A 24,322-nucleotide genomic window follows, 5' to 3' on the forward strand; every position below is an offset into this window, starting at 1 on the left:
GGTCTTGTAGAAAGAAGATGGAGTATGTTACAAAAGTGATGACTAATTGATACCGCTTTTTACTTTTCAAATTATACGCGCTTAGTTATTCTCTCCCCCCACCCCGTGCCCTGTTTCCTTGATGCAGTTGTGGAGTTGAACTGAGATGTGGAGGTGTTGAGGAAGCCCCATTTTTCCTGCCTTGTTTGGAATGATAAAACATGTTGTGGGACCGTGCTGCTACTCAGTATATGTTTTAAAGTCTGGTTTTGAATTTTGTGAGAGACGTGGCGCGTGGGGAAAGGTCGGCTGGGAAATGGTTCTGTCCCTGAGTGAAGATGGCAGTCCCCACGGTGATTTCCAAATGCCATTTCCGCTCTTTGGAGATTGACAATACCCTTTTAAATGGGGAATAATTGGTTGCCGCCTCCCTTGAAATGGACTGTGAGTCGCATTTCACTAAATGTCATCGCCAGGTGAATTAGAGGTTCTGCTTCACTCTGAAGTCCCTTTGCTCAGTGACACGTCAGGCAGGTCTTCCAGAATGTCCTCACCACCCCAGATCTTTGCCCCCCAGGAGCGCGAGGCGCTGGTTGGAAGAAATGAGGAGGGGAGGGGGTCGGAAATGAACAGAGATGGAAACGTTACTGGGAGGTGTCAAAGGCAAAGGCAAGTGAGGGCGGCCGCTGCCGGGAATGAGCAAGTCGCCGGAGCTCAGGTGCCTCAACTGTGGCCCGGATGACCTTCCCCGGCCTTCTCCTTGTCCAGGCAGATGGGGGGGGGACACGTGCTCTTTGAGCCCCTGAGTTTTATGCTTAAACATTTTTGAAAATGCGGGGGAAACGCAGGCTTCTGGTTTTCCATTTGCTGCTGAGCCTTTTAAGTCTTCACTTCTGGGAGATCTTTGGTTGTGCCTTGATTTTCTCCTGCCAATATCATAGCACAAGGGGCCGCTTTTTGGGACTCTTCTAGTGCTTTCCCAAGGGAGGGAATGCAATGGCATATTCGTTGCATAGCTTAGAAAGGAGGACATTCCTTACTTAGCAGACAGGGGATCTCACTGGGGGTGAGGAACTCTTAGGAAGGGGTTACCCCAAACTCCAGGACTCCAGAAAGTTTTTAACCTGGAGGAAGGGGAGAGGGAATGGAGGAAGGTTTGCTAATACTTCTGCCCAGCTCAGCTGTGTGTGCCTCACCTCAGGCTGTAATTAGCCCCAGACGCAGTGTCAGGCGTAAGAAAAGGCCTGGGGCTGCCGAAAGCCAGGCTTGCAAAAAGGAAAAACACGAGAGGAGAAGCCAATTTGGTAGGTTGGGGTGAAAGACTGTGCACCCAAATCGTATACTGTGTTCTGTTTTCTTAGTTAAAGCTATTGATGGGAACTTGTTTACAGTTTGGCAGCTGCAGTATTTACCGACCGATCAATTGGCAAAGAAAACAGATAACAAATGCATGCTGTTTATGCAAAAGGCCCATGCAGCTATTTTATGGTGGCTTACTAGAGGTCCTGAAACCTGACTTGTGTGCACTGTTACCTAGCAACCTGTTATAAAGTCACTGGGGAGTGAGATGCATCGGTAATTTTTTGTGTGTGTGCGTATTTGGATGTAAATGTAAACTTGGTGACAGTAGCAAGGCAGCTCTCAGGAGGAGAAGATATGTGAAAAGAAAGGAATGCATTTTCGGGGGAAGGGGGATTTTTTTTTTTCTTTTTTTTATTCCACTCACTCTCTGGTGAGCCGGGCCCTGTAATTGATAGCTGCTGTCACTGTGGTGCTCTACCTGGCGGTGGCTGTGGCTGTGATCCCCGGACCAAGAGGCCAAACCCCAGGGAGCTGTGGCTGAGTTTCTATCTTTCCCTCCTCAGATGGCGGGCAGTCCTGGTGAGCATCGGGCTTTGTCCCTCAGGGTCATAACGGCGCCATTGTTCCTGCCCAGGGTTTTGAGCTGGGCTCTGTGCACGCACCTGCTGGGGCTGTAGGGTGCAGCTGTTTGTGGGCGCCGGGGCCGGGAGCCTTGGTGCCAGCCACGTCACTGTCTGCAGAACCCAGCACAGTGACAAATTCAAGCGTGTACATACCTTCTTGTTTCCAAAAGGGAGATGGAAAACACTTGATTCTTTCTTGCGTGGTTATTAAAGGGGGGGTCTTTCTTGCTCCTTCAACGAATGAGACGTAAAACTGACCTAAGGGAACCCAGTAGGATAGAAAATCACTGGTGGAATGCCTCTAAATCCCCTGCCCCATGCTGAGGTTTCCCAGCATCTGTGATTGTGAAATCAAACTCCTTTCCCGAGCCATCCCCTCTTCTTCCACCTGTGCCCACACTTAGCATCCTTTGGTCCTTCAAGATGAATGTTGCTCCCTAGAACCGAGGCTTCCCAGGCTCAGCACCATAATTGATTCAGGGAAAAGGGTGGGGCAGCCTGTGCTGCTGGCTTTCTGGGCTGACAGAAAGATAATTTTGTAAACTTTGCCCCGAGTTTCAGCCCAGGAGGCAGGCCTTTGAGGGCTGTAGCCCTGCGCATTTGCACAGATCTCTCTTGGAAGCCAGGAGGGCAGATGCAGACTGTTGCATGTCAGGGCAGAGGACTCAGTGGTCCCGTGATTGGGGCTGTGCAGGCGAGAGGGGTTTCACGTTCCTGCTGTTTCTGTGCCTTCTCTCCTTAGTGGAGCAGTAGTTCTGACTTTGACTGCACATCAGACTTATCTGAGAAGTTTTTTAAAAATGCCAGTGTCCGGCCCCACCGCTGGCAGTGAGGATTTAGCTGGTGTAGGATGAGATCTAGACATTGGTGCTTTCTTAAAATGATTTTCCTCAAATAATATTATAATGCAGCCAGGACTGATGTGGAAGATTGTTAACTTGGTACCTCTTTTGTGTTTTTTTGTTTGTTGTTGTTGTTCTCAGAAAGCTAGAGTTTTGTGGAGTTGCTGTCGTGGCTCAGTGGTTAACGAATCTGACTAGGAACCATGAGGTTTCGGGTTCGATCCCTGGCCTTGCTCAGTGGGTTAAGGATCCGGCATTGCCATGAGCTGTGGTGTAGGTCACAGACGTGGCTCAGATCCCGCGTTGCTGTGGCTCTGGTGTAGGCCGGCAGCTGCAGCTCCGATTAGACCCCTAGCCTGGAAGCCTCCATATGTCGTGGGTGCGGCCCTAGAAGAGAAAAAAAAAAAGAAGAAGAAAAGAAAGCTAGAGTTTTTTTTTCAGTACAGCTCTCTTCCCTCACTATCGATCCCAGACCATGGAAAGGGCCTGGCAGTGTTCACTGGGTCTGAGACATTCACTGTAGGTCAAGGTTGCCATGAACCAGAGGCCTGGGTGAGTCATGGTCATGGAGCCCTGTGTTTTCTCTTGTGGGGCCTCATGACAGAAGAATTAAAAGAAGCATCTTAATGTTCTCCAGTTAGAATTAGAAAGTCTCGGGACTCATCTAGAACATCTAGGAACCGAGAGGACCATCATCAGACGCCTGATTAAGAGTTGCCTGCAGTGGCCTCACAGCATTCCTCTTTTCCAAAAGCTGCACTTCGCAAGACATAACATTTAATTTTAACTCTCCAGATTCGAACCAAGTGGTTGACAGAAACTTGGCATCTCAGTTGTTGGCTGGAAATATCTTTTTATCTTTTCATCCCTGCTTTTTCAAAAATAAAAGACCCAAGTCATTGGATTCAACCCTTTTTCAACTATTTTTCAATTTGGAAATGGGCAGAAATTTTTTATAAAATTCTTTTATACTGTCTCCCACATTCTATTAATTTCAGAAAATCGAGGCCCAAAACATTTTAACCACGAGAGATGGACTTTGGAAAGCAGTTACTTGCAAATGGGTCCAAGCCGAATTGTTCCGAAGGTGTTAGGAGTTCAGCCGTAAAATAGCAAAGGTTTTCTTGAATAAAACAAGGGGAGCTTGTGAATGTTTGGGTTGTATCTTGCAGCTTCCCATAGGCCTTTGTTCTGTCTGTCACCTCCATCTATTTCCCACACTTTTATGCACCTGCAGTTACAGTATGGTTCGTCTGGAAAGGGCAGCTCCCTGTCCAGTGATAGCTTTGTTTGTGCTGCTGAGGAAGGTGGGATGAGAAATGCCCGGTAAAGCAGGCATCTGTTTTGCCTGGTGGCTTTGATGAGCTTTCTGTCAAACATCTTAACAAATGAGCCTTCTTCTAAGGAAATGCCAGCCTTCTGTCAGTCACGCCCTAAAGCTTCAGTGCAAGTAGCCTGGGGGTCTCCCACTCCCCACGCCTAAGGGTGCCTTCCCCAAGGGGTTGACTTTTGACAGCCTTCCTTTGCATCTTCGTTTTGGCCCTTTTTAGCCTTGCCTGACTTTTCTCGTGATGGGCATACCTGACCATGTGACTAGAAATTCCTGGTGTCAGAAGTCGCTTTGCAGGACCTCTTATGTGTGGGCCGCCCAGATGCCCTTTGGAAATCCTGGATTTTCCCGAACCTGGTGGCTGATTCACGTGAGAGGGAGAGTGTGACTCTTTGCTGTTTTTCGGTGACTTGCTCCTCCACGGGACGACAGCTGATCTGAGTCACAGAAGGGAGCAGGTGGCCTTACAAGAAAGTGGGGCCTGGAGTTACACTCACGGGCTCCATCTTCCAGGGCTGGAGGCGTGGTGACGTTTATTCACTGTCTGTGATTTTTCCATAACGATCATTTATGTAGCGCTTACTCTGGGCCCTTTAACCCCTTTGAACTTCATAACAACCCTGGTGGGAGAGACCGTTAGGATTCCCCCCTTACAGATGAAGACTGAGAGACAGAGAGGTTGAGAAACCGGTTCTTGTCAACAAAGCCACTATGTGGGAGATCTGGGATTCTCATCCAGGCAGCCAGTCTCCAGCATCCTTCCCCCAGGCTGCCTACAGCCCAAATCACAAAGGAAGGAGGTGGCACAACCAAAAGTTGGCTCTCTTCTCTATCCCTTTGTTGTAGAGGTAGCCAGGGTCCCCAGCAAGGGAGCCATTTTCTGGATGTTGTGTGTTGGCCACCACTGGAAGTCATACTCATGCTTTTAGGCTTTTCAGGCATTCTTAGTGCAAATCGAGCGGTAAGACCAGTTCCAGTGTATTTGGAAATACATTGTCTTGCAACAAGCCTGTGGATGAGGAAACCAAGACTGAAGTAAGGGTCATGGCTGGAATCCAGACGTTTCTTTCTTTAATGTGCTGGACAGAGTTTATTTCCTTCTACAGCCCCCCTCAGAGCAGTTTTTTTATCTTGATAGACTCTTGGGAAAATTGATCAAAAGTCGGTGTTTCTGCTCAAAGTCATTTTTCCTTCCCTCAGAAGTCTATTTCCTTCTTACTCCTGTTGTCACTGTTGTTGCTATTTCTCCTGTTGTCATGAGCCTTATTACTAATCAGATGGGTTTGCAATGAGCCAGGCACCGTGCCAACAATTTGTTGTAATTTCTCTTGCAACCCTCCCAACAGCCCTTTTAATATTACACCTATTTTATAGATGAGGAAGCTGAGGCTTAAAGGGTTTTGGCGACAAGGGCTGAAAAGAGCCAAGATTCAGCTCTGCCTAACTTCGAAGCTTGGCTCCTGACCGCTTAATTAGCTGTTACCCAATTTTTTTTTTTCTCGGTTGAGCGAACTGTCTTTTGACCTCCGTCTGCTTCAATGTTTATTTTCCTTGGCTTCCAACCATGGCATCATTTTTAATGCATGCTAATTCAATCACTAATCTGGGTGACTTTTTTGTGTCTTCAAAATACACCCACAACCCATCCCTTCAAGGGCAGCCTTTCCTGCTGTCACCTCACATGTGGACCACTTGCCCCCCTAGCTCCCTCTCTGAGACCTCCTGTACCCCAGGAGCCCCTCTCCAGGCTTCCAGGGTACCTGGCCTCTTCCAGTACCTCTGGCATCAGCTTGTGCCCCTGCCTCCTTCCTTCCTACTGAGTAATAGTATCTCCCCCCTCAGGAGACTTGCTAAGCTTTCCTTCACTAGCTCAGATCCACCCCTGCGTTGCCATTCACCTGCCTTCCTTCAGGCAACAAAGTCCGGTCATTGGAACCATGGAGTTCCATATATCCTCCTCCTGCTAGATAAAATGGGGAAGGGGAAAAAGAACTTCTTTTGAAGGGTTAATAATGTTATTAAGTGAAAATAGCTGCTTTTTTTTTTTTTGTCTTTTTAAGGTCATACCCACAGCATATGGGCATATGGAGGTTCCAGGCTAGGGGGTCCAGTCGGAGTTGTAGCTCCCAGCCTACACCACAGCCACAGCAACTCAGGATCCAAGCCTCGTCTGCAACCTACACCACAGCTCACAGCAACGCTGGATCCTTAACCCACTGAGCGAGACCAGGGATCGAACCCTCATCCTCATGGATACTAGTTGGGTTTATTACCACTAAGCCACGACAGGAACTCCGAAAATAGCTATTTTAATGCACCTCTGACTTGCATTGGTTCTGTATCTCTGTAGACACTTCTAGCGGCATTGGGCCTCATATGTGTCCTTACTGCCCCTGCTCCCTCCCCGTCCTGAATTCCAGTGATACTTAGAATCTTCACATCCAGTTTGGTGCCTGTGTTATTGCTTGTGTACTGGTCTGGCCTTTTCTACCAATCTGGCCTTTTCCTTTCAAATTGCTAAAGGGAGGGGGGAGGAGAAGATGATGGTTCCTTTGTAACATCTTTATCTTTTGTGCATCCCCAGTGCCTTCCATGGTGGGTAATAAGGAAGATATTTCAATGGTCCCATTCTGGAAGTCAGGTTTTGAGAGGTTGTGATACTTTACTTTTGAAAGATTTGCAAATTCACAACCAGCTCCCTAGTGCTTTAAAGAGGATGAAGAGGAGTTCCCGTCATGGCTCAGTGGTTAATGAATCCAACTAGGAACCATGAGGTTGCGGGTTTGATCCCTGGCCTTTCTCAGTGGGTTAAGGATCCGGCGTTGTTGTGAGCTGTGGTGTAGGTTGCAGACGCGACTCGGATCTGATGTTGCTGTGGCTGTGGTGTAGGCTGGCGGCTACAGCTCCGATTAAACCCCTAGCCTGGAACCTCTATATGCCACGGGAGCGGCCCTAGAAAAGGCAAAAAAGATGAAAAAAAAAAAAAAAGAGGATGAAGAGAGAGCTGGTCCATGAAAAGAAAGCAGGCTGTTCAAAAGGGAGCTTTGAAGTGTGTGAGTACCTCAATGTCATCTAGGACCTTAGCTTGTAGGGCCACGTCTAGGAACTGGAGACTGCCACACAGTGAGTTAAGTCACAGACTGGTCCGCAATTTAGCAGTGCAGCACAATAGCCCTTTACCTAGCTTAGGAGTTTGTGGATTGGCACTTTGGGCAAAGCTGACCAGGGTGCTTCTCCCAGCCTCTCTTGGGCTGACTCATCCACCTGCACGGCCTTGCCAGGTCGCCTAAGGCTGGCTGATCTAGGACAGCCCCAGTTGGGATGGCTTCTCTCTGTCCTCCAGGGTCTCCCATCCTTCAGTGGGTTGGTCTGCGCTCCCCTACCCGGTAGCTGGGCTGAGTTCCAAAGGAGAGAGCAGAAGGCTCAAGGCCTCTGGAGGCTGGGCTCCGAACCGGCCCAGCATCACTTCCGCTATCTTCCATTGACCAAAGCCAAACACATCTCCAGCCCAGATTCAGAGGGTGGGGCATTTACTCCACCTCTTGAGGGGCAGAGCCAGAGTCCCATGGCAAAAGGGGTGGGTTTTTGGGGAGAGGAGGAGTGATGGCCCTTTTGCAATCTCCCACCCCCTACAGTTCTTCAGACTCCCTGGGTATTCCATAAAGACAAAAGTCATTAAAATACCGATGTATGACCCAGAATGTCAGCACAGTAATTTAAAATGACAAGTGTAGCAATCGCGAGGAGATGTCATTTGGGGCAGATGGTCACCGACTTCCCTGAAAAGTGTTGGAAATGTATTATCCAGTCTTTAGGTTTTCTTTTTTTTTTTTTCTAGTCTCAAGTCACCTCAAGCTGTTCATACATGCAAATCACTTCACTGCCATTCCTACAGTTCATTCTCTGGATGTGTTAATACTGTGAATTTAAAATGCAGTTTTCTTTCACATTTACTCCCGGCTGGAGGCTTGATGGGTTTTTCCAGGACTTGTCCTTCCTGCTTTTGACAAGGGAGATATCCTGTCTGTTAAGTGGATGACCACAGATAGCCGCGCTGGCTCATTAGGTGTGGCTTTTAGTAGTTTCGCTCACGGAGAAAAGCCTTATTTATTTATGTAAAGTTCTGTGGCATTGCGTATTGTTAGTATTCTTGACCCTGCTCCAGGACCAGCTTTGGTTTGCCCTTTGTCGCTCTGTCTATAATCACAGTGGCTGTCACAGGGAACCTGCGAAGCCCTGGTCTGGAGACATAGATCCGTGTGACTGAGGAGAAGCTCAGATGGGGATGAGAAATCCAGTGAAATACAGTAAGAAATGTAAGATGGCTAAAACTTTATGAAACACTAATTACGAAACTACTTAAGGCCAATTAAGTGGTTTACCTCACGAGAGAGCAAGATCTGAAAATATTTAGCTTATGTTTTAAACATTCTATTTGAATGGAATATGCTCCACTGTTATTAATTATTATTGAATTAAATCTTGGCTTTCCTTATGATCTCAGAAGGCAATTTATTTTCTTCTCACCCAGCGTGTGTCAAGTTGTCAAAAAAATCCCGAGTCCCCAGACAAATCGTACATGCTTATGTATACTTACTTACAAGGGAACGTGGGTAGTTATAACAGACCTGATATGTAATCTGGAGAGTCGAGCTCTGATTCTGGTTCCATCATTAATGAGCTGTGTGATTTTAAAAAGGTCATATCATTCTCTGAGGCTAGGTTTTCTTATTGTAAAGTAAGGGAGCAGTAAACAGTCATGTTTTTCATTTTGTTTGTTTTTAAACATTAAGCCCATTTTTTCCAAGCAAAATCTTGAGTGCAGATCCATATTATAAAACACAAAGAATGTGTATTTTATGTATTTTAAATATAGCTTTATTTTTAAGATTCTTATTTATTATATTTACTTACTTAAAAGTCCAGCAGTTGAAAAAAAAAGTTGCTAAGTGATAAGCCCAAAACATGAAATTAGTGTTAGGATGAGGTCTTACTGCAGTGTAAGCATCTAGTATATTTCTAAATTTATTTTGCTGATTGCAGTTTCAAGAAATACCACATACAAAGGGACCTTGTGGCAAATGAGATAATATTTTTAACAGTTCACCTCGTAATCAAGGAATCCCTTTAATTAAATTTATTCTGCTACTTGAACGAAGAGTATAATAATAAAGTTTTTGCTTCAAAGTAGACAGCATTTAGCAGCTGCCCTTACTCCTTATCATGATAAAGGGCAGACAGGAAGCATCCTAAACTTTCCGTATGTACTAAAGCTATCCATAATTCTGTATTACCTCGTTGGTTATTACTTAATTGATAACCATTATTTGGAAATCTATTTAATCTCTCTAGTCTCAGATTCTTCATCTACAAAACGGGGATGATGGTAGTACTGTTTCAAAGGGTTGTTGAGAGGCTCAGATACATTAATCCAAGTAAATAGCCTACCCTCAGCCCATACTAAATACTCTATCAATGACAGAGCCAGAGATATCTCTATATTTGTATATTTCTGTCTTTCTTCCATCTGCCACGGTCAGGAGGGTCATCAAAGCAGATAGATATACCTGAAACTCCCCTGGCATTTATTTAATTAATTTATTTATTTTTTGTCTTTTTGCTATTTCTTGGGCCACTCCCACGGCATGTGGAGGTTCCCAGGCTAGGGGTCGAATCGGAGCTGCAGCCACCGGCCTACCCCAGAGCCACAGCAACGAGGGATCCGAGCCGCGTCTGCAACCTACACCACAGCTCACGGCAACGCCGGATCGTTAACCCACTGAGCAAGGGCAGGGACTGAACCCGCAACCTCATGGTTCCTAGTCGGATTCGTTAACCACTGCGCCACGACGGGAACTCCTCCCCTGGCATTTAATTTAAGGCTGTGGTCTTCAGCCAGAGGCGTACTCTGGGGATAGTTGGCAAGGTCGAGAGAAAGCTTTGTTTTCACAACTGGGAAGTGCTGTTGGCAGCTGGTCGGTAGAGGCCAGGGATGCTGCTAAAGGTCTTACTGTTTGTGGGACAGACCCCCATAGCACATTATCCAGCCCAGAATGTCTGTGGTGCTGAGACTGAGAAAACCTGACTTAAGGCATGTCTGTAGACCCTCGTCGTACCATAACTGCACAGGCTGAATTTGGGGGAAGATCAGTGCGTAGTCAGCCACTTCCCTGTCATTGACATATTGCTAGAACACTACCACTCCTTAAAGAGCAGGAGGAACTGCATTACAAATGATAGACAACACTGAATTAACTAACACATCAGAGGTCTCCAGTGAGTTGACATTTTACATATAACAGAGATGAGGGTCCACATTTTAAAATTAAATTTTAAAGTAGTTTTAATAGCCTTAGAAGCTTAGGAGTTTCTGTCATGACTCAGCGGTTAGTGAACCCAACTAACATCCATAGGGACGTGGATTCGATCCCTAGCCTTGATCAGTGGGTTAAGGATCCCGCATTGCCATGAGCTGTGGTGTAGGTCGAAGATAAGGCTCGGATCTGCTGTGGCTGTGGCTGTGGCGTGGGTTGGTGGCTGTAGCTCCAATTCGACCCCTAGCCTGGGAACCTCCATATGCTGTGGATGCAGCCCTAGAAAGACAGACAAAAAAAAAAAAAAAAAAAGAAGAAAGAAAAAAAAAAAGGAAATCTTAGAAGCTTAAATTTGAAACTAACATTTGTTGGAACCCCTGGAGCTTGTTCTGGGGTTCCTTGGAACACTATTTGAAAACCACCAATCTGTGGTTCTTTCCAGGTCCAAAGAGCCTTTGGCTCTGCTTCAGGGGGAGATAGTGAATACAGTTCTCAATGGCCTAGCTTAGCTTTTCATGTAGCAGTTCAGCATTCACAAAATTGCCAGACTCTGAACTGACAGAGAACTCTTTTTTTGTTGTTGTTTTTTAGGGCTGCACCTGTGGCATATGGAAGTTCCCAGGCTAGGGGTCGAATTGGAGCTACAGGTGTCAGCCTATGCCACAGCCGCAGTAAACAAATCTGAGCTGTGTCTGCAATCCACACCACAGCTCATGGCAATGCTGGATTCCCACCCCACTGAATGAAGCCACGGATCGAACCCACATTGTCATAGATGCTAGTCAGATTCATTTCCGCTGTGCCACAATGGGAACTCCTGAGAGCTCTGTCTTATTAAACTCAAGGAGAGTGTTGTCTTCCTTCACCAGAGGGAAGCAGTCATGTTTCGGTCCCTGCCTCCTCTTTTACCCTCTCGGATCTTCACAAAGTTCTTCCCTAGCAGACGATGTCCCTTTCCTTCAGGGTACACCCCATTCTTCCTTCATTTCTCATTAGCAATGCCTCGTTCGTGCTTTTCTGTCCAAAGTCCACAGTGTGATGGCCTGGGTTAGTAGCCTTCTTAAAGGCACTTGGACTGTCTTTGAGAGAAAGGTGAGCGCTTGGGTGCATCTTCAGCCAGAGCCCTGAAGTGTCGTGTCTCTGTGACTTGGAGGGGTCAGTCTGCTAACCTCTTGGGACCTTAGGTCCTTCACCTCTAAGATGAAAATAGTAGCGCTGCCTGTCTCCTGTGGTTGATGGAAGGGTCAATTGCTTTCTAACTATTCCAGAGCTAGTTGTATGCATTATTGAAACAAATACTGATCTTTAAGGAAGTTATATAGTATTGGCCCGGGGGTAGGGGTGGAAGGGGGGCTTAGACAGAATCTTGATATGTATTGATGATATCAAGATGCTCTAAAAAGATGGGTTCCTGTTACAACTCATTAATGCTGACCTATTAGAATTAGAAATTTGGAGTCATTTTACTCCAGTGGCTGTCTCATTCCTTCCCCCTATTAGCCTTTATCTTGAATCCTTTCTAAATCCTCAAAAGACTGATTTGTTTCCTTTTAATGGCAGCCCAACTCCACTGAGTTCATGAACTTACAGATATACATACTGTTTCATCAGAGTCGCTTAGGTCATAAAATGTTTGAACAGTGAGAGAAGGGGCCTCTTGGTTAGTGGAGCTTCCCCACTGCGTTGGAAGTGGAGTATTTGGAAGCTTTAAGATACATAAACAGAAGTCAAGGGAGTTGCTGCAAAAGTCCTTTATGAATTAAGTTCCATATGTGCACAGATCTTTTGTTAGTAGTAGGAAAGACTATGCAATGAGTCATAAATTATTGCTTTTCTCTTAGCAATTTTCCCAAAGAGAAAAGAAAACATCTTTAGTTTTACCTTTCCCTGTAGAAAGATAGTGGGTTTTTTTTTTAAAGTAAGATAATAAAAAATGATGGCAATTATTCAGTCATATTAATTTTAAAATGTAGGGCTTTATATATTATTCTCAGTGTAAATATTTCTAGTAATTGAAAGAAAGCAGGGTAGCCTTCATATTTCTATTTTTATATCATCTGCTTAGATCCAAATGCTTGGGAACTTAAAACTTTCACAAATGAGTGTTTCCCACATATTTTTTTGATATGTCATTAGCTGTATTTACATCCTCCCCACACACTGCTAGTTTTATGTCATTCTTGACATTGTCAGAATGAAAACCAGGTATGAAGTACCTTGCAAATTTATAAAACAGCAGCATACAGCTTGCCTTGTTTTTTTTTAAGTGTCTTATTGCAGTTCTATTAAATCTAGGTTCTGCTAACAATGCTAAATATCTTTTTTCCTCCATAAGTCGTATGTAGGCATGTATTCTTTTATCTTATAAGCGACTTATATCTTCAGAGAACATTGGCTTAGTGGTTGGTCTCTCTAGGTAGTTTGGACCTGCTTCTAGGGTCTCCATAGTTTCTTATCTTTTTCTTAGCCTCACTTTAGAATTTTTTTAAGTTTCAAAAATAAAAGATATTGGCCTGGAGTTCCCACTGTGGTATAGTGGGTTAAGGATCTGGCATTGTCTCTGTGGCAGCATGGGTTTGATTCCTTGCTAGCTGCAGTGGGTTAAGGACCTACGCTGAGGCGTAGGTCACAGCTACAGCTCAGATCTGATCTCTGGCCTGGGAACTTCTATATGCCACGGATGTAGCTGAAAAAAGTATTTTTAAAAAAAGTTACAGACCTAAAGCTTTTTTTTTTTTTTTGGTCTTTTTGCCTTTTCTAGGGCCGCTCCTTTGGCATATGGAGGTTCCCAGGCCAGGGGTCAAATCGGAACTGTAACCGCTGGCCTACACCACAGCTCACAGCAACACCGGATCCTTAACCCACTGAGCAAGGCCAGGGATTGAACCCGCAACCTTATGGTTCCTAGTCGGATTCGTTAACCACTGAGCCACGACGGGGAACTCCAGACCTGAAGCATTTTTAAAAAATACGTTATCAGAGTTCCCGTTGTGGCTCAGTTGTAACGAACCCGACTAGTATTCATGAGGACACAGGTTCAATCCCTAGCCTCGCTCAGTGGGTTAAGGATCCAGTGGTGCTGTGGTATAGGTCACAGATGTGGCTCGGATCTAGCATTGCCATGGCTGTGGTGTAGGCCGGCAGCTACGGCACGGATTCACTCCCTAGCCTGGGAACTTGTATATGTGCAGGTGTGGCCCTAAAAAACAAAAGACAAAAACACATAACCATTCATTTTTTATTGTTCCATCCTAAAGAATCAACATGGCAGACTTAATAGGCAACACTTCCTTTAATTACTCTGTTGTGGCTAAGAATGCTCTTGGAAAGGATTTTTTTTTCCTTAAATTTTTGCTATGCCCAAGGCAGGTGGAAGTCCCCGGGCCAGGAATCGAACCACACCACAGCAGCAACCTGAGCTGCTACAGTGACAGCATTAGAGCCTTAACCTGCTGTGCCACCATGGAACTCCTAGAAAGGGTTTTATGAAACATTCTGGAAGAAAGGATTCGAGTGAGAGAAGCTTTAGGAGGGGCCAGCAATCCCTACCCCCACCCTCCAGGAGAGGTTGAAAAAGGAAAAAGGTACTAAGTAAACCGGATCCTCTTAGGAGCTACGTTCTGTGGAGGTCAGAAGTACATGCCTGAGGATTGCGCTGGAGACCGTCTTTGTCCCCTTGGGTTTGATTCCAATGGCACTGTCCCCAAAGGGCTAGATTTTAAGCACTTTCCTGAAGATTTTCTGGGTCCCTCCTTTAGTAATGCCAGAGTCCAGGCCATTACTGAGAAACACCCCAGGAAGCGCTGTGGTGTGGAAGCAAAAGCTTTTAACTTTATCTGGAAGATCTTAGCCCCAGTCTGATGATCAGTCCGGGGAAAGCACTTCTGATTGCCTTTGGTGGAGTATTTTGAGATTCCTGTTTTTTGTTTCCCACAGGTAATAATGACACCCAACAGATATTCCTGATCTGTGGCCAACCTGTTTTATTCATTCAGGAAATAGATGTTGAGCACCTTCTATGTGCCAGGCCCTGTGCTGGGCACTCAGGATACAGCAGCATTAAAACCAAGATCCCCGCTCTCATGAAGCCTACCTTTGAGTTGAAGGAACAGGCCATGACTTGTTAACATAATAACTAAGACTTACATAGTGTGGATTAGGCTGTTTGGGCTGCCATAGCGAAATACCGCAGACTTGGTGGCCTCAGCAACAGAAATATGTTTCTCACAGTCCTGAAGGCCGGACGACAAGATCAGGGTGCTGGAAGGTTTGGTTTCTCCTGTGGCCCTTCTCTCCTTGGCTTGAGGAGGGCTGCCTCCCTGTTACTGTCCTCACGTGGCCTTTGTCTTGTGTGTACACATCACTTGTGTCTCTCTTATTGTCAGGACACTGGTCATTTTGGATTAGGGCCACACCCTTTTGGCCTCATTGAACCTTAATTACTTCCCTCTCTCCAACTTCAGCCACAGAGTGAGGTTGGGCTTCAACGTATGTATTTGGGCAGGTCAGGCAAACAGAGTTCAATCCGTAACAGGATGTTACCCAGTGATAAATATTTTGGAAAAAAAGGAAAGTTGGAGTGGGGTAAGAGTGATTGGGGTTACTTTGGCGGGGGTGGGTGCTGCAGTTTTGATCAGAGTGGTCAGGGTCTTCATGGAGAAGCTGATATGTCAGTATAGACTTGGAGGTCAAGTTAGAGTCAAGCATTGGAATAACACAGAGACCAGAGATAGAGGTGTTGGTGGAGGTAGGTGAGGGACAGAGGGTGGGCAGTCCACAGGCCTGGGTTCTAGTCCTAGCTCTTTGTCTTCTTGGTAGTAAAACTTACAAACGTCACTTTATCCCTCTGGGGTCCAGTTGCCACATTACGCTGATCTGGGTAAACTTGTGATTCCAGAATGAATCTTCTTAGAGGGACCCGAGGTAGAAAGAAAGGACTTTGTGTCTGTGTACTGGGTGGGGGCAGGTGTTTGCTTTGAGGATTTACTTTCATCCTTTTTGTTGCTGTTGTTAAACAGGAGTGGGCTGAAAGCTCGTTCTAATAAGCATTTCTATGTTAGGATGAGATCTTCGTTCTCCAGATACCAACTCACCTAATGTAACCAACCTAAAGTCCTACCACATGGCCTTTAAAGGGGAGCAAGATGCCTGTGAATATGACAAGTGGTGGAAGAAGCTGCTTGTCTTCCTTCTTGGTCTTTCGTAAGAAAGGCCAGAAAATATATGTAGCTTAGTGGGTGAAGGCCTGGCATGGTGTCACCAAGCCACAGAGTCCGTCCCATAACAGGCCTGTTAGCACTGCCTGACCACACCCTCCATGCCAGCCAACCAATATCAAAATGCTAAAAGGACCTTCATGGGAAAACTGGTGAAGTCTGAATAAAATCTGGATTTTAGCCCATAGTAACATGAACTTCTTCCTTCCGACACATGCGCTGTGGTTACAGAAATGTCAGCTTTAGGGAATGTTGGGAGAAGGATGTATGGGGATTCTTGGAATCATCTTTGCAACTTTTTGGCAAATCTAAAAGTATTCCAAAATAAAATATTTTTCTTTAAACAATGCCCGCTGTGGACTCGGCAATGACTTGGGCTACAGACATGGATGAAGAAAGCAATGCCCAGAGCATGCCCCATTGTTTGTGGAATGGTAGCAATCAGCTTATAATTAAGGCAAAAGTGGTCTCTCTCTACTCTGAGCTTTTCTCTTTGGCAAATTCTCTGTCCTCACCTCACCATCCCGCCCTGAGGTTTTTGTTTTGGCTATTGCCTCTGACTCATGTTTATATTCAATATTTGATGGCAGAGTAACTATCTGAAAGCATTATTTTCTAATAGGATTAAGAAGGGAGAGGGCTAATAGGTCAGAGAGACAGCAGCTTATACAGGAAAGAAGACATGGAGGGAAACCAAAGAGAAGATGCCCACTTTGTGGAGGCAGCACTTCTTAAAATATGATAGTTTCCAAAGATTCAGACGCCCACGCCCTTCCGAGTCCTATGCTAATGAGTCTTGTACTCTTGTGCCCAGGGCCCAGCCTATTGTGATGAGGTTGTGGTCCCCTCTGGGTCAGCACGATGTCATCATATCTTCCATGCCTCGTTATTAAGTTGGGAGCAGTGAAGAGAAGAGCGGGAGTGGCCTTTCATTTACGAGTATGTATGAAATCCCTTTCCTCTTTTGACAGCTGCAAATCAGAAGGAGCCCATGAATCTTAATTTTAAAGTGAAAGAGGAGCCTAAGGAAGAGGAGGCCCTAAGTGCCACGTTGCCTCGGTCCAGCTATGTGTTCAGCCCCGAGTCTGAAGTGCCAGCCCCAAGCATCTCTGAGGACACACTTAAGCCCCAGGAAGCGAAGGGCAACGTACTAAGGCGGGATATGTCGGTCAAAGCAGCATCTGAACTTCTCATGAAACTATCAGGTACTCGATTTATTCTAAAATACTCACATGCTGACGCCATCACTTGCAGGCCAACTGGGCTGCTTCCGACAAGGGTTATAATTAGCCTAATGGCAGCAACATCACATTATGACGGTGAATTCAGGAATGATTGGATTGCTTGGCTTAAATTCCTGTGTTGTGTGTATGAGTTTGTTTGCGGATGGTAGCTGTGTACCTGTCTTATTACATACACTCCTCGTTTCCTGATGAGGACTGCACATTGTTGGGAAACAGTACCGCTCTCTAAGATGATGTGGGTCATAATTTTCAATGGGTTCTAATGATATTCAAAGCACTTCTGTTAATTGATCAAAATAGCTATTCTTTCCTAATAGGGGACCTTGCATTTTGTGGTGTTTTTATACTTTATTCTTTAAGAACCACTAACCATATTTTTCTGAACTTAATAAACCATTAAGATGGCACTTGAAATGATTACCAATAGAGTAGCAATGAGATTTTATAAATAGAAAATCTCATAAAGGAAAATTATAATAATTAATCTAAGTTCCTGAGACGAATGAATAATTTTTTATTAGTATGTAAATGTCATTCCAGCCTATCAAATGTTGGCAAAATGGGTTATCATGTGAAATTTTTTTCCTACCCTTTCTCTTGTCTGCTCCATCCCCTTCAGAACAGGTGAAAATTTATAGTGTTTTAAATTTCATGGTGTGACTTCCAGAACAAAAGAAAAGTTGTATCAATAATGATGCTTACCAAGGCATATCCGCCATCCTTAATTCACTGCTGCTTAAAGATAATTTTTAGAAACTATATTCAAAAATGCTAATATGAATCACAAACTGTTTTCAGTTTGTAACTTGCTATGGTTGGAAGGTGAAAGTGAGCCATGTATTAGGGAGACTGCTTTTCTGTGTTATTTCACAAACGAGTCTGTGTGTTTCTGGTTGACCAGTAAGCTGGAAAGTAAGAAATGAATAATTATTTACTTAGAGTCATTGTATCTTGACAGTTGAAATTCCTGTATTTGTCAGTTGGTGGGGTTCAGAATTCTTTCCTTGGATGTCAATTTAAAACACATTGGGACTTCAGGGGGACATGATTTGTTATAGATAAAGCACAATACAATCATTACATCCTTATTGGAGCCCTATTTTTCTAAACTTTGTGGTGATAGTGCTGTATTTTCTCCCATATAAATGGGAGGTCTAGCAAGATTGTGCTAATTGCTGAAAGCTGAAAGTTTAAAAAGATGATGTTCAAGCCAACGCATTTTCATAATTTGGACCCTCCTTCCTGTGTCAAAAGGTCTTGGTGACACAAAGTAATCTGTCTGTTGGTTTCCCAGTCCATTCAGAGAAGACACACACCGCTCTGATTCCTCTTCCCTAAGATACTCTTTCACAGTATGACTTTCCCTCTCTTCCAACAGCAATTCTCCTAATGGTCAGATTCTAGTGGATAATATTTCAATTTCAGAGTTTTCTGTGTAGCCAGTATCGTGAGCAGAGAAAGCTGGGGTGGCATCAGAAGATAATATGCAACAATGAGATTTCAGGAAAGATGTTCTCTAAGGAAAATGTATTATCTTAATCCTTTTAGATGATGCGATTCAGGCAATGAAGTACAAAATGATTTGCTAGGTCACGATGAGATCATGAAATAGAATATGGCGAGACAGCTGTGCGCACTGAATGATGTTTGTGGTCAGCAACGGCTCTTCTAAATGTTTACGTTGAGTGTTAGTGAGTACGTGTGCTGTGGGTTCAACAATAGTTGAATGGATGACTTGGTCATATTTCCAAAGAGCATCTGCCCTGCTTCAGGCTGTGGCAATGAGAACTTCTTACAAGATTAAGAGAACTCTTGTTTTGCCCTGAAAGAATTTCCCAGCAGTCTTCATGCTCTGACTTAGGTCAACAAAATACACATCACGGTCCCCACCTTCGAGATACTTGTGGCCTAGTCAGAAGTAGTCCAGGGCAGCAGAATTCAGTAAGGGCTTTGCATTTGGAATGTCATCCTTCTACCGTCTAACAGACTGCGGTCAGTAAATTGCCAAGAACTTTCCAAGTTCTAAAAATAGGAGTGTGACTTAAAAAAAACCCCCAAAAACAAAGAATGTCTTCATTCCTAAGCCTCAAGGTCAAGAGGACCTTAAACTTCACCTTTATTAGGTTTAAAGTGGATATTAGAGTTTCTTTTTCTTTTCTTTTTTTTTTTTTGTCTTTTTGCCTTTTCTAGGGCCGCTTCTGCGGCATATGGAGATTCCCAGGCTAGGGGTCGAATCGGAGCTATAGCCACCAACCTACGCCAGGGCCACAGCAACTCGGGATCTGAGCCTCGTCTGCAACCTACACCACCGCTCACGGCAAATGCCAGATCCCCAACCCACTGAGCAAGGCCAGGGATTGAACCCGCAACCTCATGGTTCCTAGTCGGATTCGTTAACCACTGCGCCACGACGGGAACTCCGGATATTAGAGTTTCTAATCACGGGTAGATCAGTGCTCTTGAAAGAAGGAAGATGTCAAGGAAAAACTTCCTATGCTCTCTTTACTCAAGTTATAATTTTAGCAATTTCACGGCTTATGCCCCGAAAGCCATCTGAGGAAGGGACCCGTCAGTGTCTTCAGGCCCCGACTTCTGTGATATTTCCTGTTCCTCTATAGACAAGAGGAATAATTCATGTCTCAAAGCATCTCTGCAGGTCGTCAGTGCTGCTCCAGGCTCACCTCACCTGATACCCTAAAGTCTCTCTGCAGGCATTCTTGTGAGTGGGAGTCCCTACTGCTTCCTGCCTCGCTGATTTTCGGTTTTGGTCTTCTGTCCTGCGGTGGGGGGAGATCTGGATGGGAGGAGTCGGGTGAGAAAAGTACCGCCCTGTGTGCTATCATTTTTTTTTTCCTTCCTTCAGTTTTGATCCAAGAAATAGCTAAGATGTGGAATGAAAGGTTTTTCCTTCTCCATTACTTATTTCCTTGAGATGAGATGCTACGATTGGTAGTAGTTTCAGCCCCTCTCAGTCTTTTCATTGAATTAATAAGAGGAAACTAGTCAACAATTTCAGCTGCCTCATTTCCGGTGTTAAATTAATTTAACTACTTCACGGTGGATGTTGGGCAAGTGGCCAGGTCAAATATCATGTGAGACTTTCCTACATGGAGAAACCTCTGTAGGCATATTGTTTTCCAAATTGACATTTATGTTTTATGGGAAAAACACAGATGCGTTGGCGACCAGGCTAAATTTTTCAGTCACTGTATGTTTAGAAAAATCTGGGTTTTCTTCCTTCCCTGTAGCTCAGGTCCTAGGCATTAATTGGGAAGTGCCTAACAGCTGGGTCCAGTAAATTGATTCCATAAAGAAAGGAGCCCACTCGAAGGAAACCACGGGTCGGATGAAACTACCTGTTGTTATGTGACACAAGGCAGCCAAGAGAATCAAACTTTTCTGCTAAGTGCATAGTTGCCAGACAGTTCCCAGAAGTCTTGATTTAAGGAGGCCCAAATCCTGAAGTCCGACACAGAGGTCATATAACATCAGGCAGACTAAGAGAATCACTATTAACCTCTGGTTTTGCAACAGCTAGTGGCTTTGAAAACTTATGGAATAGATGTGTGATCACAAGTGTGATGCAATGCCCTAAGTGACACAAGGTTTTATCGGTCTGTCTCGGTTGTACTTTAAGTAGAAGGACCTGTATTGTCAATCAACGAATCCCCAATAAATTGGAAAAAAAAAAAGAGAGAGAAGAGAGAGAGAAGTAGCTAGGAAGTTCCCGTCGCGGCTCAGCGGTAATGAATCCAACTAGTATCTATGAAGATGTGGGTTTGATCCCTGGCCTCGCTCAGTGGGTTAAAGATACAGTGTTGCCATGAGCTGCAGTGTAGGTCACAGATGAGGCTCAGATCCCAAGTTGCTGTGGCTCTGGCGTAGGTTGAAGCTGCAGCTCTGATTCGACCCCTGGCCCAGGAACTTCCATACGCTGCAGGTGCAGCCCTAGAAAGAAAAAACAAACAAAGGAAAAACCCCAAGTAGCTGGAAAGCTGGAGTTATTCAGAAACATTAATGAAAAATTAAATATTTAGATTGATCTGACCTGGAAAATATAACCTAACGTTAGACCTTGATTTGAAAGATGTGTGCTGGTTATCTTATTTCTGTGCTTGAAGAAGGACACTGCCTGGGTTTATATTCACTTCTGATTTATATTCACTTATACTCACCTTGCCTTGGAGAGAAATATAAATTATAACTGCCTCTTGTGGAGGAATCCAGGCAGGGCCTGGATTTGAAATACGTAATGAGGTAGGGTTTAGGGAATCATCTACTAAGATAGGGATTCAGCTCAGAGATACTCATTAAGCCAGCTTGGGCGGGGTGAAGTTTTAAGGGGAATTTAATCTCCAAGATGAACTGAAGCAGAGAGGAAAAGTACCCAGAGGTTGGCTTTGTTAACAGATTTCATTAGAGCCCTTTGGGTTGTAAGTGACAAATCCTCCAGCTAGTTTGGGCAGGAAAGAGGAATTTGTCAGAAGGTGCAGGCTTGGGATTGATTTAGGGAACATCCTAAGGGCAGGGATGCAGGCAGGGTGGTGTCAAGCCTCACTGTAGCCAGGGACTGGGGGACCCCATGGAGCCAGGAGCCCCTCTGTCATTCCCACTCCTACTCCTCTGTGCATTCAGATGGGCTGTTTCTTCACCAGCCCCCGTGGTGGAAAATGGCAACTGCCCACAGCTTCCAAGTACACCTCTTGTTCAGAAGAGCAGCTGAACAGAAATTTCCTAGTCTCAGCCCCAAATTCCAGCTGATCGCCTCAGCTCCGACGGAGGCCCACCAGGGGAAACTAATACTGTCTCTAGGGATCAGAGCATGTCGGGCAGACAGGCTGCCATCATGTAGGGTTGCCCGGAGAAGAATCCTCAGAAGTGTGCCTTGGATGGGCGAGAGGGAGGGTGGCAGGAGACCGAGAAGATAAGCGATTTGTGTGGACCCTCAAAGCTCGAGGAGCAGATAATGGTCATTGCTGTTGTTTCAAGACTGAATGTAAATGGGTTTGGGTGAAGCTTGCCTTTCCTTTCTGGCAGAGTCTCGGTGATGGGTGGGGTCAGGACTTGGCTTCGCCAGCGCCAGCTCTGTGTGTGCTCAGGCAGTGCTTCTCAAAGTGCAGTCCCCAGACCAGCAGAGTCAGCAGGAGCTGGAGAAGATGGGGAAGTGGTAGAAATGCAAATTCTTGAGCCCTGCCATGCACCTTGCTGATCCTGCGGGGATTTTTTTGGTTTTTATTTTTGCCGTGCCCCAGGCATACGGAAGTTCCCAGGCCAGGGATCGAAACCACACCACTGCAATAACCAGAGCCACAGCAGTGATAACGCTGGGCCCTTACCCCCTGAGCCACCAGGGAGCTCCTGAAATGGAGTGTTTTACAAGCCCTACAAGTGATTCTGAAAGCTAAGTTTTGAGAAGCACTGTGCTAAGGAAACGGTTAATTGGAGAAGTTTTGTCCACCCCAAAAGAGCGCCTTAGGTTGAAACTGACAAGAGAATAAAGCTTTCTTAGATGCACATTTCAAGAAGAATCGTCTCTCTTCAGCAGAGATTCCTTTTAATTTATTATGAAATAATGGTATCTGGGAACCTTTTTTAGAAGGGCACGTGTACCTAATAAATCAAGACAGTGCTGGTTGTGAGCCTCGGATCATACTCTTTTTCCATGTTCTTTGCTATTAAATGTCATGATTATTCCCGGGAAATATATGCATTCTTTTAAGAGGAAAAAGCTCCCCGCCTCCACTCCCAACAAATCAAAGATCATGTCGGAGTCTCTTTTTTAAATTAATTTTATTGAAATATAGTTGATTTACAATGTTGTCTTAATTTCTGCCATATAGCAGAGTGATTCAGTTGTGTGTGTGTGTGTGTGTGTTCTTTTTCCTATCATTTTCTGTTATGGTTGATCAGAGGATATTGAATATAGTTCCCTGTGCTATACAGTAGGGCCTTGTTGTTTATCCATTCTCTGTATAATAGTTTGCATCTGCTAATCCCAAACTCATATCTCAATATAATAAAGACTATTTATGACAAACCCACAGCAAATATAATACTTAATGGTGAAAAGCTGAAAGCTTTCCCGCTAAAATCAGAAACAAGACAGAGGCTTTTCTATTCTAATTCCTTGGGATAAATTAGAGATTTTAGCTAAATAATTTCTCAGGGCAAAAGCTATTCAGTCTTCTAGCTGGTATTTCTCCCTTGGAAAATTGTAGTCTATCAAACTTTATAAACTTCAGTATAACTTCAATAATAATCTACAAGGATGGAAAATAGGTGTTTTTGTTTTATATTAATGTCATCTCACACTTCCCTCCTTCAAACTTATAAGGTGTCTAATTGAATGGTGAATGGAACCTGTTTCCTTGTTCACATATAGTGGAAAATAGAGTTCACTCCTGCCTGAGGTGAACAGGTGCACATGGTAGCATAGTTATAAAAGAGTTATGGACTTCCTTGTGGCTCAGTGGAAACAAATCTGACTAGCATCCATGAGGACACAGGTTCGATCCCTGGTCTTGCTTAGTGGGTTAAGGATCTGGCATTGCCCTGAGCTGTGGTGTAGGCCAGCAACTGCAGCTCCGATTTGACCCCTAGCCTGGGAACCTCCATATGCTGCAGGTGCAGCCCTAAAAAGACAAAAGACCAAAAAAAAAAATTAAAAAATAAAAATAAAAAAATAATTTAAAAAAGCTAAAAGAGTTAAAGAGTAATTTGGAAGTATCAGTTAAAAGAAGGTATTTCATTTGTTTTATTAATGTTGTCTTATCATGTTGTCAAATACATGGTCCTGAGAAATTTTAAAGCATATACATGTCAAAATGGCTTAGTCTAATCAGTCTGAAATTGAAAAATGCTTTTTTTTTCCACTTCTAACTTTTTTTTGAGCACCTGAAGAAACTCATTGAATCTAGTATCTTACTTTTCTAATAATGTATATATTTTAGATTGTCATGTTTTAGAGGGGACTTAACTGTTTTTTAAAACACCTCACTTTCTAAACATCTTTTTTGAGAACTAATTCACATACCATAAAATTTACCTATTTGAAGTGTACATCTTTTTATGAAACATTCTCATCATCCCCAAAGAAACTCTGTACCTATTAGCAATTACCTGCCTCCCCACCTCCATTCCCACCCCACTCCCTCCCTAATCTACTGCCACTGAGTAGATTTTCCTATGCAGACATTCCACCCAAATGTAATTATATAATAAGTGGCTTCTTTCACTTAGGTAATGTTTTCAAGGTTCATCTGTATTGGAACATGAATCAGCACTTCATTCCTTTTTATGGCTGCATAATATTCCAGTGGCTGTTACTGGAATGGATACACCAATGATGTAGCACTAATTTTATACGTGATGTTAAATGGTTATACCACATTTTGTTTACCCATTCATCCATTATTGAGCATTTGGGTTGTTGCCCAACTTTTGTTGATAAGAACATTTTATGTATACCTACG

General features: G+C 44.3%; 1 protein-coding gene across 4 annotated transcripts in view; it reads left to right on the forward strand.

Annotated features, from left to right (window-relative positions):
* The window catches only part of ZNF827 (zinc finger protein 827), a 187,000-nt gene that overhangs the window by 59,732 nt on the left and 102,946 nt on the right, over window positions 1-24,322 (forward strand). For all 4 annotated transcript variants that reach the window (XM_047798519.1, XM_047798520.1, XM_047798518.1 and 1 more), the window contains exon 5: window positions 16,578-16,811. In XM_047798519.1, coding sequence (XP_047654475.1) covers window positions 16,578-16,811 — 234 coding nt within the window. The remainder of the gene's footprint in view (window positions 1-16,577; window positions 16,812-24,322) is intronic.

The sequence above is a fragment of the Phacochoerus africanus genome, chromosome 10 (assembly GCF_016906955.1).
Source record: "Phacochoerus africanus isolate WHEZ1 chromosome 10, ROS_Pafr_v1, whole genome shotgun sequence".
Taxonomy (NCBI): Eukaryota; Metazoa; Chordata; class Mammalia; order Artiodactyla; family Suidae; genus Phacochoerus; species Phacochoerus africanus.